Below are 14,889 nucleotides of genomic sequence, written 5' to 3' on the forward strand. Positions count from 1 at the left end.
ATTTATTTAAAATACACTTTTTTCCTTTCCTGGCAGACCTATGTCCGTGATATTTATCCTTTCCGGAGATCAGTTTCTCCCCAGCTCAACCTGGTGCAGATGCAGCCAGAAAAGGGTCAAGAGCTCATTCAGAAACAGGTATCTTACTGTCACCAAACACCTCTTCCCAGAAACAAACCCTGAAAATAATTTTTTTTTTTTGCCTTTAAAGGCTTTCCCTCATGTTGCATGCAGATTAAGAGCTTTGCTGGAGAAGTAGCAATCAGCATAAAATCTGCCTTGGGGCCACATATACTGTACATTATTGCAAGAAGAGTAAATAGTGGGATGTGAATTCCCCCTCCCCTATTCTGTCCACCCAGTTTCCTTTAGGTGGATCATTTTGCATTCTCTTATACTTGGCCAGAAAAGCTTCAGTTGCCTCAGCTTCAGAAGTTGTTTATTCCTTTATTTAACATGACCTCCGGGCTGGGGAGCAGGAATTATCTACTCTACTTTTCTCCCTTTAGGGATTGTTACCTGCCTTTCTTCCTTGTCCTGCTCTCTGATGTCAGACTTTATCACAGCTACTCCAGAGGGACAGCATTATGTGTTTGGTTAGGGGAATATCTGCCCTCAGAAGAGCACTGTCCTCCCTATCTTCCAGCTTTGTGACTTGATGATCTGTCCTGCTGATGTTCTGCAGTTCCCAGGAGCTCTCCCTTAGGAACTGCACCCTAAATAGAGTGGCAATGCAGTGCTTTTAATGAATTGCAAACGCCTACATGTGTTTAGGCAGTGAGACATTGGTATTGATCTTACACTGCCTTTAGAAGCCACATGTCGCAGTAGCACAGAGCTAAATGTTTAGAGAAAATTGTTGTAACTGTGTCTGCAGAGGATGGTAATAAGCAGAAAATTAAAAAAGATATGTGGGAATGTGGTTAAACATTATGCATTTGTTATTAACAGTTGTATTTTTGTAGCCAAAAATCAGGTATTGTAGTCGTGTTTTTACTGAGAGTAGGAAAATATCATCAGGAGTGGTTATGAAAGGCAGCTATAAAGCTGCTTAAGAGCTACTAGCATCTAAAATAATGGAAAATATAGCTAATGCAATCTCATATGTGTATGGCACAGAATAGGGCAGTATTTCGTGTGCTGCATCTGTCAGTAGAAAATCAATAAAAATCTGAACTTACTTGGAATCAACTTGGTTGCTTCTCTAACAGAAATTAGTCTGGTTCAAAAAGATGTCCCACAAATAAATGAGTTTAATACACCCTATGTGATCCAAAAATATTAAAATGAGCTTCCCATTTTTGTCAGGGCATTGTTTTACTTTCCACATTTTTATATTTAGAGTACTTGGAGCCCAAATTATTTCTAAGGTTAAACTTGTATCACACATTTGCTAGCCTCTCTGTAGTCATACAAGATGTTGCTGGAAAACATCCAGCTTCAGCAAATAAAGCAACACTGTAGTAACCACCCACAGAGAAGCAATCCATGGAAAAGTATTTTTTTTTGTTGCTTGGTTGAGCACCGAATTTTGAGCTGAGTGCACTTCAGAGCAATGTCACAGCAAGGCAGGTGAAGCTGATGTTTGTCACATGTTAAACCACATGCTTCAAGTTTTGGTTTTGGCTTCGTCCCAGTAGCTACAAGCCATCTCAAAACTGCTTCCAAAGAGAGTTGCTTCTGAAACTAAACATCACTCTGCTTTAATGGTTACTTCTAGCATCAAAATAGAAATAGAATATCTAGCCTGGCTAGTCCTACCAATCACAAGTTCAAAGTAGGCTGGTAGAATGGAATTCGGTTCCCCAGCTGGTATAAACCGGAAGTGATAATCTGAAATCAAGCAAGATTTTGCTCCTTTGCAGTAACACTACAGTAACAAAGCAGAATCTGGTCTGCTTTGTTTTATTGTCTACTTTTCTTTTACAATCATACATATACTTTCCATGGCCAGATGTCAGCCCGCCTCATCCCAGAAGGTAGATAGCAATTCCAACTTCTTGTTAACTGTAGTCTAAGACCTTGCAGAGAGGAACTACAACCATATGGCTTTCAGTTTGGCAATGGTTTCTCTGACCACCCTGGGGCTTACATTAATCTACAGAAAAACCCATGGCAAAGTTGAAAATTGTTCTGCAACTACTTAGGGTCCTCCAGAAGACTGAATGAAATAGAAAATGTTATTAGAGTCATTTTTACAAGCACAATCCATCTTTGCAGAGCTGGGCTGGAGAACAGTGGTCACACAAATTCTAGTGAGAGGGTGCAGCACCAGCCCTGTGAATTTCATCATGATCCTCTGAGCCATGAGTGCAGCATCCCTCCCATCAGAGAAAGCCGTGGAAGTGAACCTGATGAAGTGCATATACATTTCAAAGAGCTTTTGAATTAGGCTGATACCGATCTTCGTCTCTTTTTCTCTGCCAGGTGTTCACCCGCAAGCTGGAGGAAGTGGGGCGGGTGCTGTTCCTGATCTCACTGACGCAGAAGATTCCTCCAGCCCACAAGCAGTCTCATGTGTCCATGCTCCAGGAGGACCTCCTCCGCCTGCCTTCATTTCCCCGAAGTGCCGTTGATGCTGAGTTCTCACTCTTCAGTGATCCCCAAGGTATGATCCTTCGGCAGCTTTCCTGGAGCACTGCACAAGGCCCAGAAGGTTTCAGTGCCTCATTTGCCTTAGAAGCACGCAGGCTTACCGCTTTTCTGGAAGCTGATGAATCTCTTCCTACAGAAACTGATACAGACCTGTTGGTTTGTAAGCACAGCAGCTGAAAGAGCTTCACTGTTAGAATTCTCCAGAAAAGGCTACTTTCTTTGGACCCAAATGAGAATAAGTTTTAATTGAGTATTAAAATCATGCATGAGACTACCCAGAAAGGTTTGCCTGAAGTCCTTTGCTGTCTGCTTTGAGGAAGCAATTGACATCCAATGAAGACTAGGCAAATTCTGCAGCAGGGATAAGGAAACAGTCCACAGAGAAACTTTGCTCTGAATGTAAAGTAGGGTTTCCAGCCTGATGTTAAATAGGTTAAATAGGCCATTTTTGCACAGTGGTAAGCATTGGCATGTTCTGTAACAGCCATTAAGGCACTTGATTTCAGAAGCATTATTGTGACTGCATCAGTCTCCTATAATGTGTGGGACACCTGGAACATAAAAACTCAGCATAAATCTGCACAGTCTCTGTGTGAGGCAGATGATGCATGTACAAGCTCAGATCTCCCATTTTTTAAGAGAAGAGTGTCCAACCAGCATATTAGTGAGCTGTGATATTTATCATTCCTTATCTTCATACTGAAGCTTTCAGTCAAGGTTTGCTCAAGCCCTGTGGGCACTTATAGAAACTCAGGCTGGGTGAAATAATTTTAAAAAGGCAGAAGGACGGTCATTGCTGTGGGATGGTTCTTTGCAGGGAAGTGAGGCTGGTTGTGGTGGACAGAGTTGACTGCTGTTGGTGTTGATTACTCTCCTCCCCTGCAGCTGGGAAAGAGCTCTTTGGTCTAGATACCCTTCAGAAAAGCCTGTGGATTAAACTGCTGGAAGAGATGTTCCTTGGCATGCCCAGTGAGTTCCCATGGGGGGATGAGATCATGCTGTTCCTGAACGTGTTCAACGGTGCCCTGATCCTGCACCCTGAGGACAGTGCCCTGCTGAGGCAGTACGCTGCCACAGTCATCAACACAGCCGTGCACTTCAACCACCTCTTCTCCCTCAGCGGGTACCAGTGGGTGCTGCCCAGCATGCTGCAGGTGAGCTATGCCCAGGAGCAATGCAAGGGAACTCTGCCAAGCGAGCACTGTGTCTTGCTGACAGAGAGCAGCTTTAGGTCAGACCTTAGGAAGAAATTCTTCCTGTGAGGGTGGTGAGGCCCTGGCACAGGTTACCCAGAGAAGCTGTGGCTGCCCTATCCCTGTGAGTGTTCAAGGTCAAGTTGAACAGGGATTGAAGCAACCTAGTCTGGTGGAACGTGTCCCTGCCCATGGCAGGGTGTGGAACTGGATGGGCTTTAAGGTCCCTTCCAACCTAAACCACCCTGTGATTCCATGATGGAATTGACACTTAACAGGGAAACGTTGATCTGCTGAGTCCTCATGAGAGCTTTTAGGTGCCCCAAGAAGGCAACAGTGGGATGGCCCAAATTAGCTTTCTATTTCCCTCTTGAGTAAATTACATTTTCTGTTCTCCTTTGTGTTAAGTAAATAAATGTCTGTTTTCCTTCCTGTGTATTTCTGCACAGAAATGTGAAATTTCTGGACAATTTTTGGACCTTGGGCATCTCTTCGTGGTTTTTCCTTCAGGGATGGCTGAAGTTTGGGAAATAGTTGAAATATCTGGATTTACTACTTGCTGATTGAAACTAAATTATATTCACTTTCTAAGTACAAAAATAACTCAAAATGTTTATGAAAAGCTGCATGTTGTCTTTTCTTCTGAGTGATGAGAAATATTGGAAGTGTCAGAAGTGGAGTTTCTCTTCACTTCAAGATGAAAAAGTGGGCCTCTTTTCCTTTTGATTCTTGAAAAAAAATCAGCTGCTGAAAATAAAATTTTAAAAAATAGTTCTTTTACAGACAGGATTATTCCTGCAGGGCTCAAAGACAGTATCTAAGTAGAGATTTAGTATTATAATGCAAATACAGAAAAGAATCATCCCTGTACATGTTCATTTTCACACAGTTAACAGAGCATAATAATTAAGACCAGTGATTACTTTAGCTATCTAAGCAAGCTCTGTAGTAACTGGAAAGTCTGATATCCTGCCTTACATGATTAGATAAGTATGAATTGGATGCAGGTCAGCAGTGCCTGGGTTTATTAATGAGAAACAAGACATTTTGAAATAAAATAGCCTAATAACATAATTTGAAGTCCTCAACAGTAACCACTCAGTCCTGCAAAGGATTCTCCCTTCATTTTCATATTGAGAGAAATTAGTTTGTAATTCTTTCCTATCCTCACTCTCAGTTATTGTCAACTACTGAATTATTGAAATACCACTCCTGGGAGGTTAAAAAAGCAATTCCAAAAGAAAATGCAAGTGCTGCTGAGCTTTTTGGTTTTGCAGACTTTCATTTCTCTGTGCCAGACACCTAAGATCAGCTGGTTGGTTTGTGGTCAGTTCTTTTACCACTTCTGGGCTTGATCCAGGCACTAACTGAAGCTCAGTTCCTGATGCATACATGCACATACTCCCACACAGCTCTTTTCTTGCAGGTTTTTCCATTTTCCTTGGTAAAATGCATATACAGCTAATTATTTCCCTTTTCTCAGCTAAAGGAGATACTGCTGGTAATTGTCTGGCCTCATCCTCATGCTAGAGGGTTCTGGTTGTATTAAAGCTGTGCTAATTTCCTCAACCTACCAGAGCACTGAAAAGTCTCTGCAGAGGTCTCACACAGAGAAGTTATTCCTAGGAATTCATACTATTTACATAACTGAGAAATAAATCCCACCTTTTGGCAGCATACTGTCTGCATGGTTCAATGGCCAGCCCTGAAGGAAATGCCACTCTAAAAACCTTTAAATATTGTAAAAGTGGGTGGCACTGTCACTATGTTGGAGGACAGAGTAAGAGTTCAAATTGTCATGACAAACTAGAGATGCAGTCTGAAAAAAAACCAAGCCCAAACCAACACACCATATTGGTCAGCTTAGACCTTACTTTTGAATCATCAGTCACAGAATGTGGGAGGAAAAGTAACTGATTCAGTGGCACCTCAGCAGGACAGAATATTGGAGTTACAGATCTGAAGCCAAACATGAATCAACAGCATCCTTCTACTGAAGGATAGAAGAGAAAAATATCTCAAATGCCAGTCGGGGTTGACTACAGAGATTTGTATCATGTGAAAAAGATGGAATAATTCTGCTTTCATCAGCAGCAGTCCTGACTGGACGTACTGGCTCTATCCAGCTCAGAGAAAGCATCAGTTAATTCAAGAGACTGCAGGAAAAGAGGGATGTTCATGTAGAAAGCATGTCTTGTGAGAAAGGACTGGAAGATTTGGTTGACTGAAAAATATGAAGATTCAAGAAGAAAGTACTAACTGGCTTCTAACATATAAAGTGCTTCTAGGAAGGAGAGGGAAGGAATCCACCTTGATATGTAGGACAAAAAATATTGGACTAATAATGTGAAGAAGGTTCAAGCATGAAAAGCAAACTTTTTTCCTGAGAATATTTGGTCCCTGAAATGCATTGCCAGGGATGGTGGTCCAGTCTCCATCTTTAAAAGTGTGTTAGACAAACCTATCAGGAATGACAGTGCTGTAGTTGATTCAAGCTGGGCTTAAGAGGTGAAGAGCTCTTCCACTGGAGTATTGCCTCCATGTCCTTTTCCATGTGCTCAGGTGTACTCCGACTACGAAAGCAATCCCCAGCTGCGCCAGGCGATTGAGTTCGCGTGTCGCCAGTTCTACGTCCTGCACCGCAAGCCCTTTATCTTGCAGCTGTTTGCCAGTGTGGCCCCTCTCCTAGAGTTCCCTGTGAGTAAGAGCCATTCTCTTGTCTCGGGGGTGGGGGGGGAAGCCTGTGTGTGCAGCCACTTCCCATCAGAGGTCGCAAGGAGAGAACAATCGCTGCTGCACAGAACCAGGTCCTGAGTTATTTCTGCACACTTCTGTGTTTCACTTGATGGAGCGGGGTGCTGAGATAGCAGGCTGCTGGTGTCCAGGCCAGTAAATGTGGTCTCACTTTAAATTTCAGTGTATAAATATATTATAAAAGGACAATAATGACTTGTAACTCTTTAAATGCAAATCCATTCTTAGAATCCAGCAACAGGAATTAAAAGCTTAATGCCAAATTTTAGTACATGTGAAGTGTAAGATTAAATTAGTCATGTTTTGAAATATTCATTAATTATGTTTTAACATTTTAGTGAGTTCAGTCAAGTTAATGGAATCTTAGTTTGAAGTGGGGCACTGTCAGCACACCTATCTTTGTCCTTCACAGGGCAGCAAAGATCTGTGTGCAGTTTTCAGCTCATGCTCCCACTGTAGCATCAGTCTGTTGAGTCAGGCAAGGCTTACTGTTTGAGAGCAGTGAGCTCTTGAACTCCATGTGGACCCGTTGTCAAAAACAAAGATTGTCCACACCTCCAGGTAAATATTCCTGGGATTATATGAATGTCTCTTGTTGGAACAGGATGCTACAAACAATGGAACCAGCAAAGGAGTGTCAGCTCAGTGCCTGTTTGACCTGCTGCTGTCTTTGGAGGGAGATACTCCAGATATTTTGGAGATCTTAGAGCTGGTGAAAGCAGAAAAGCCTCTCAAGTCATTAGGTAATAATAAAGCACCCTTTATTCAGTAATTCTGGTTTATTGATTATTGATTCAACAGACATTTGATGCAGCACAATTTCTTCAGAGCCCTTCTCTTCTTTAGGAATGTCCTATCTGTTTCTTATGCCTCATGAGGCTTTTAATACTGGCTTTATTACCATCATCCTTTTGATATTTTCTGCAGGAGGGGAATTATCAATTAATTTTATTCCAAAGCTACTTTTTCTGCTTTAAGCCTTCTAATCTGAGACTAGACTCTGGCATTTTGAATTTTAACATGTGTGGGTGAAGAATAAAGATGCCTAATAAACTGTATTATGCTGACAAGGTCAGTGTCATCCTCTGCTCTGCTGCATACAGGCAGGAAAAAAAGGCATCCTCTCTCATGGCCAGACTGTGACTAGTAGATGATGGTGATACAATTCAGACATTCAGCAGTGCTGAGCTCCTGGGGGAGTGTTGATTTATCATAAATTAGGTTATATATGTCTGTATGGTGTATCCAGGACATTCTGTCTCTTGATAGTTATCCATGCAATGCCACATTTAAGAATTTGGCTGCTTTGTGATTTTTGCTGATTTTTATAAGGAGGATTCCAAATTTGCACTTCTCTTAAATACTAGTTATCTTGATGCACTGCGAAGCCTGTCTGGCCTTAGAGTTAAAGCTCTGTAATAAAGTGGGATTTTATAATGCTGCACAATTATATACAAACTTATAATATATAAAGTGATATGGAAACAGAAGATATTTCTTCTTCTTTGTGGATTGTACCACACATTTATATAAAATCTTGGAGGTTTCTGTGGAGAGCTATTATAAACAGCTCTAAAAATTCTCAGGTATGAGTTGATGATGAGACTGTAAATGAGTATGTTGTCTATCTGGTATCATCCATATGAAGATCAGAATTATCTAAAACAACTGACTTCCAAGTTCTGTTGTTCAAAATTATTTACATGTTTTAGGACCTTAACTTTGACTTGGGCTCCCACATAACAAAGTCACTTTTGAAAACAGGACTATAGTTCTACTAAAAATATTACTCTTCTACAAATATTATTCTTTTTAGTTTCTTAGCGCCCGGAACTAATTATCCCCAAAGTGATATTTGTAATATGTGACTTAAATGCTTTTGAAAGCTTTTTCTGAAATCTCTAGCAAAACAGACTCACTTTTGTGTTGGCAACCATGTGGCTATGAGTATATAAGGGGTTTGATTAGAAGTAAAACTATCTTCTGCCATCAGTGGTGCATCAGCATCATTTTTTCTGTGGTTGGAACATCTAAGAAAAAACATAGGGAACATAAAAATTATCATTAATTTGACACGTGTCCTTGCCATGTATGAGCTTAAGACTTAGCTTTTGATGAGTGATGATTGAAACAGCACTCTGTAGGTCTTTTGCTCAGCAGTGAGTGACCTGCTGAGAGCTGTTTAACCTACTGAGTTCTTGGGCAGTATGGTTCAAGTAGGAGTGCAGCATATGTTTCTTTTCTAGAGATAAATTTTTATCTGTCCAAGAGCCTGTTGGGCATTGTTAACATGAAAAGCAAGCAATAGGAGAGGGGGGAAAAAGAAGTGTGCTAGCTCCTTTCATAGTTAGTATGATCACGTGATAGTCTTCTCATACTGCTTTACTCCCTCAGACTTCTGCTATGGGAATGAAGACTTGACCTTTTCCATCAGTGAAGCCATCAAGCTGTGTGTGACAGTGGTGGCTTATGCTCCTGAGTCATTCAGAAGGTGATAATCTGTTGTCTTGATTTGTGCAGACTCAGAAAAGGCATAGAAGTTGCATATGGTACGTGAAAGCAAGGCTGCAAATGGAGGCAGTGGCTATAGAAATGCATTCCAAGTATGGGGCTTCTCTGAGGCCAAGCCTCTGCCTGTTACCCTTTCCTAGGGCACCAGCTCCAAGTCCTGCCAGCTGCTGGTGCAGCACTAAGCTGGATGGCAGCCAGGGCAGCAACATGTAAGCCATGTTTCCCGGTGGGGATCACACTATATCCTGTCAGTTTCTGTCATCAGAGGAGCAATGGAGAGGGAACTGGAGGGTGAGAAGCAGGCAGCTGGAGGGAACAGGAAGATAGCAGAAAGAGGGGAGATAATTTAAGTACAAATGTTAGTTTGCAAGAGGGAATCAGAGAATGAGAGAGTCTTTGGAAAGGAAAATGCTTGTTAGCAAATGGATGACATATTTGGAAGATACCTGAAAGTTCAGAGGGTTTTATTATTATCATTGTTTCATGTGTCATCTAGTTTCCCCCTGAAGTTCCTAATCCAGTTTTTTCTTTGTCTCAAGACTTCTAGTGAGAAGCAATGAAATCATATGCCTAGTGACAGATCCAGGGTCTTCAGATAGAAACCTAAGCCTCTACCTAATGTGAGTTTAGGAATGACAAAATAAAACAGACCAAGTATTGTTATTTTTCCAGCCTCCAGATGCTGATGGTCTTGGAAGCGCTGGTTCCCTGTTACTTGCAAAAATTGAAGCAACAAACCTCTCAAGTGGACACTGGGACAGCAGCTCGGGAGGAGATTGCTTCTATGGGTGCCCTTGCCACCTCTTTGCAGGCCCTCTTGTACAGTGTAGAAGTTCTCACCAGGTAACACACATGAGCCAAGGGGTTGAGCCTGCATTTGGTTGTCTGTGTGGAGAGAGGGAATGCACAGGAGGCCACAACACGCAGCTTAGCTTGATTAATGGTTGAGTTTTAGACTTGGAAAAATTAATGCCAGAATTCAGAGCAAGAACAGAACTTCTGTGTGCTTTTTAGATTTAATGTGGAGTGTGCTGTTCACCTTCTCTTTGCCAGGCCTATGACAGCCCCACAGATGAGTCGATGTGACCAAGGCCATAAAGGGACCACAACGGCAAACCACACCATGTCAGCAGGTGTGAACACCAGGTAAGGCTTTTTTTCTTTCTCATTTTTTGAAACCGTTTGTTGGGGGGTTTTTTCAGTAAGGTAACATCTCATTGCTCAGAGTGCTTGGCCTGAGGGAGTGCTCTGGGGTACTGCACTGTGGGAGAAAACAGTCACATAAAAAGAGCACATTCCTCAGGACCGCATTTCTCTTGGTAACCACAATACCCAAGACTAGGATTTCTAGTTTAAAACAATGTATCTAAATAGAAGACCAGGGTACCAAACTGGAGGACTCGCATCCTAAATTACTCATTCCCCTTTTTGCCCTCTGGAAGTATATTGCTGAAGCTCACTCATTCTCTGCTTTGCTTCCTGCTGAGTCCACTGTCAAACTGACCAGTGGGCAGAGCATGCTTGGATGGCAGAAGGGTCAGATTCTTCTGGCCTTGTTCTAAGGGGCTGAACAGCTGTACAAACACAAACTGCCTGCTAGTTGAGGCTCGCAGACTGGCACCTCCTCTAGTTTTCTTTAGTTCCTTTCCCATTTCCCTGTGCATACCCTATGGTCTCTTTCTATGATCTTTACCTCCACATTGATCTGGGGGTTTTTTACAGTTTCAGATAGCAGAGGAAGCATAACTGACAATTTGAGAGAAATGAAAGGATGCCTGAAGATCTTCTTGTCCTTCTTAAATAATCCCAAAACCCAACCAAACAGAACACCAAAGAACTTTCACACAGAAGAGGGAAACAAAGAAGGACATGGCAGTAGTGAACTGTAATTCTGCTCCTTGGCCATAGTGGCCATTCCAGTTAGGCTGCTGCAAATCAGACAAGGCCACTGACAATTTACTTGGTCATAGAAGAAGGGCTTAAGAAATCTTGTAACAAAATCCACCCACAAGCATTTGGGATTGTGAAGTTTTTTCTTTGCAGTAGGTAGCCCTGCCTTCTCCTGACCAGACTATGTCTTACTGTGCTAAAAATCTGAATGTTTGTGCTGAACTGGAAGGGGAATTGTACCCTAGCAGAAGCTTGGGCAGCTGTTTTTCCAGAGTTTTCCAAGTTATTACCCGTCTTTTTTTTTTTTTTTTTTAATTCAAGGGATCTAGAAATCAATTTCTGCATGGATCATCAAAGGCCTATTATGTCAGTTTATAAATGTGTACACATCTTGGTTGGTAACTCCTGGCATGAGTCTGTTATTCTTTAAAATCTATTCAGTCAGGGATGAAACATGGCTTTGACTTTCAATCCCTGATCTGAGAAGCAGATAAAATCCAGACATGATAAACCAGCAGATAAACCAGACATGCTCAAGTCTGAAGTGGACATTTGCCATTTACTTCCTTCGAAAGATTGCTCAGTCTAAGGAAAATAAGGTGTAATGGAAAGTAGTACTTTATTGTCTATCTGCTGATTTTGGAGAGCAGTTAATATGTATCTGCTGACAGAAAGTGTAGGCATTCCCAATGCAGTGTGACTCAGGCATCTTGACTTACATTTCCAGATTTTTCTAATTATCAAACATTCAGCCTCTGATCCAAAATATTTTTGCACTGCTCCAGGTTTCCTGGACTTGTTGCTTCTGTTGTGTTATCATTGCAACAGACATCTGCTAGCAACAGCAGAAGTCTCATGATGTTAGAATGATTACTGATTAAGCCTTGGACATGTTAGCCAAGTAGTTCAGGGTCTATTAATGCATTCTGAAAAAGAAGTAGCAAGACAAAATGACAATAAAACATAATAACCATGCTGAGGTATTCTTTCCACTTGGTGAGCTCTGGTTTTGGGAAACAGGCTGAGCACTGGGGTGAAAATCAGTAAAAGTCACTTGAAAGAGAGCAACAATTTTTAAGTCCGAATTTTTCCTTTCAGAACAAGGTCAATAACTCTAGCAATATGTGTTTTGATGGAAGCTGGGAGGTAAAGGCAATTCAGTGTGGTCAGTAACTACGTGTAGGCATCGTTCCAGTGACACAAGACACCATCCTGACCATGATGCATAAATGTCTGGGTTAGAATAGTGTCACTTTCTTTTAGAAAGGCAAGTTTAGGCACTACTAAGTTGCTGTTTACAACCTCACTGTTTCTGTTTTCCCAGGTACCCAGAACAGGGAGCCAAACTACACTTTATCAGGTACAGTAAAATTTTATCCCAGTCTCCCCCAATGAGTGATGAACCATTCCCACATACTGTTGCTGTGACAGGCAGCCTTTTTTCAGGGGAGCGTATCAAAGGATAGCTCATACAGAAAATATTTACATTTTTAGCAAGACTTGGCAGATTTTAACTTCCCTTTTTTGTTTCTTAATTGCAGATGCAACTACCTTTCTTTCAATTGCAGAGGAAAGCATCTGTTGCAAAAACAAGATGAAGAAGTTGCTGTAATCTATCCCTGATGATCTACTGCATATAACGCTTTCTACTGTATCTTACTTTGTATCCTCCAGGGAGAACCTTCACTTATTGGAGGAGGGCCAGGGTCTTCCCCGAGAGGAGCTGGATGAACGAATTGCCAGAGAGGAGTTCAGGAGACCACGGGAGTCACTGCTGAATATCTGCACAGAGTTTTACAAGCACTGTGGTCCGAGGCTGAAGATTTTGCAGAATCTGGCTGGTGAGCCCCGAGTGACTTCTCTGGAGCTGCTGGATGTGAAGTCCCACATGAGGTATTCACCAGGCATTCTGCTTTTACTTGTTCATTTCAGGGGGGTTCCTTTCTTTTAGCCCTTTCTTTTTCATAAGAACAGATGGAATTGCTTTTTGGTTGTATAGTTTTGTCTGAAACATGCAGTTTTTTGGATGTTCCTTAGATTGTACTGATCCTGCTTGTGTATAAGGAAGGTTTCTTAAGCTTTCCTCTGGTCTCATTCAGACCCCATCTGAAACAGCTCCATCTGGTATATCAGGACAAGTGGCAGCAAGGAGCAGAGCAGATAAGTCTGTCTCTGCAGGACAAGGGGTGGGGAAGCTGCCTACCTCGCTGAATACAACCTTTATCCTCTCCAGAGGCACTGTGCATCAGAGCCAGCAGCTCACAAGCAAGAAAGGCAGAACAACCGCTTTCTAGCTGCCTGAAATACAGGGGAGGATGGGACAGAAGGCATTTACAGGACCAGCATCTCAGCATGTGATGCAGCAGATGCACAAGTCTTTTCTTGAAGTGCTGCACTGAGTCCAGCTCATGGGTAGGATGCAAATGGTTTCACATGGTGCTGACCTAGAAGAAGTTGGGGGTAGGGCCTCCTAGCACTCTGGGCCTGATTCTCTGAATTTGCTCTTCATGTAAACACAAAATAATGTAAGTTGCTACTGAGAAGCAATAACTGGGACAAGAGTGAATAAACCTGATTCTTTTGTCAGTTTTTCATTTACACTAGCAGCTGGCAAATACTGCACTCTTCAAGAGAGAAGATCTCTCATGGTCAGGGGTTACAGCAGTTAAAATGACATTGATTTACAGCAGATAATGAGTTGTGCTCTGATTCTCTCAAGTCTCCTGGAAAGTGCTAGAAATAGCTGCTTTGTCAGGGTTGTGACCTGAAATGCTTAATCATAGTTATCTCTAAAAAAAGCAACATATCTCAATCCTTACATAAATTCGTTAAGTATCAGTGACATGACCGACAGGATTTAACCACTGTAGGACTACATAGAGAGCAGATTTATCAGAATGTGATGTGACAGTCATGGTCTTGGGAGGCTGACAGGTGCCATTTCAGAGGCTTCAGAAAACAAGATAATATGCTAGTCACTTCAGACAGGATTCATCTCACCCAATTTTATCCATTTAAAAGTCAAATGTTTAGTCTGCAAGAGTCATAAAGATCTTTTTGCACACAGTGAAAAGGAAGATGCACATCTTACTGTTTACCCCATAGAATTTTCCAGGTTGTTTGTTTCTGCTAGGAGGGAGCTAGATTAATTGAGAGTGATGTTTCAAGTTGGATGAAATGGATCTCACATTTTATAATGCATAAGGAAGTTTTCATATACCATTGCATGCAACTGGTGTTGTATTGCCAACAAGAAGCTTAATTATATGGTAATTTAAATTTCACAGCATTAAGGAAAACAAAGCTACTCCATAGTAGGACAAAGTAGTTTTTAAAAAGGAATAATAAAGAAATACTGGATAAAAAAACATTTTTATACCACTTTTGGTTAATCTGAGGAATTTGTTGTCCTTGATCTTACTAGGCAGATTATAAAGAGAATAGAAATATATTCCATGAATTGAATGCATTTCAGAAAAGCCCCCACAATATGATTGTATTGTAGTCATCCAATACAAAGTCTGTTGATGTTTCATGGAATACACAGGTTTCTATCCCTTTTAATAGTAGATGTGGCTTTATTTCTGGTCTTTGCTTACCACAAATATCCAAGTATTTCAGATTTTTGTCAAACTGCAAGTGTAAGTTAAATGCTGCTATGATATTTCACAGTCAATACAAAAATGCAAGGCCATCTGGGAGAGTTAGAAAAAGCAACAGCAACACAATCTGTAGAGGTGTTAGGAGAGACAAATCAAAACTGCAGGGAGCAATCCTACAAAGGACATGTTGTGTAAACCTATGGACACATTACTTTTAAAATGCAACACCTGAAAATTGCACGGTGATATTTCCTAAAGTGGTAACACTGAAAAACAAGCACAGAACAAAATCAAATCACTTACTAATTGACAAACAGGTGATGTCCGGTCTGTGTTTCACAGGC

General features: G+C 41.4%; 1 protein-coding gene across 1 annotated transcript in view; it reads left to right on the plus strand.

Moving 5' to 3' along the window:
* The window catches only part of UNC80 (unc-80 homolog, NALCN channel complex subunit), a gene marked incomplete at both ends in the record, with an annotated part of 145,668 nt that overhangs the window by 104,227 nt on the left and 26,552 nt on the right, over positions 1 to 14,889 (plus strand). Inside the window, 10 exons of the mRNA XM_082284923.1 lie at positions 37 to 138; positions 2,428 to 2,608; positions 3,481 to 3,749; positions 6,351 to 6,485; positions 7,147 to 7,285; positions 8,937 to 9,033; positions 9,726 to 9,896; positions 10,107 to 10,199; positions 12,268 to 12,303; positions 12,618 to 12,836. Coding sequence (XP_082141049.1) covers positions 37 to 138; positions 2,428 to 2,608; positions 3,481 to 3,749; positions 6,351 to 6,485; positions 7,147 to 7,285; positions 8,937 to 9,033; positions 9,726 to 9,896; positions 10,107 to 10,199; positions 12,268 to 12,303; positions 12,618 to 12,836 — 1,442 coding nt within the window. The remainder of the gene's footprint in view (positions 1 to 36; positions 139 to 2,427; positions 2,609 to 3,480; positions 3,750 to 6,350; positions 6,486 to 7,146; positions 7,286 to 8,936; positions 9,034 to 9,725; positions 9,897 to 10,106; positions 10,200 to 12,267; positions 12,304 to 12,617; positions 12,837 to 14,889) is intronic.

The sequence above is a fragment of the Coloeus monedula genome, assembly GCF_965178545.1.
Source record: "Coloeus monedula genome assembly, chromosome: 7".
Taxonomy (NCBI): Eukaryota; Metazoa; Chordata; class Aves; order Passeriformes; family Corvidae; genus Coloeus; species Coloeus monedula.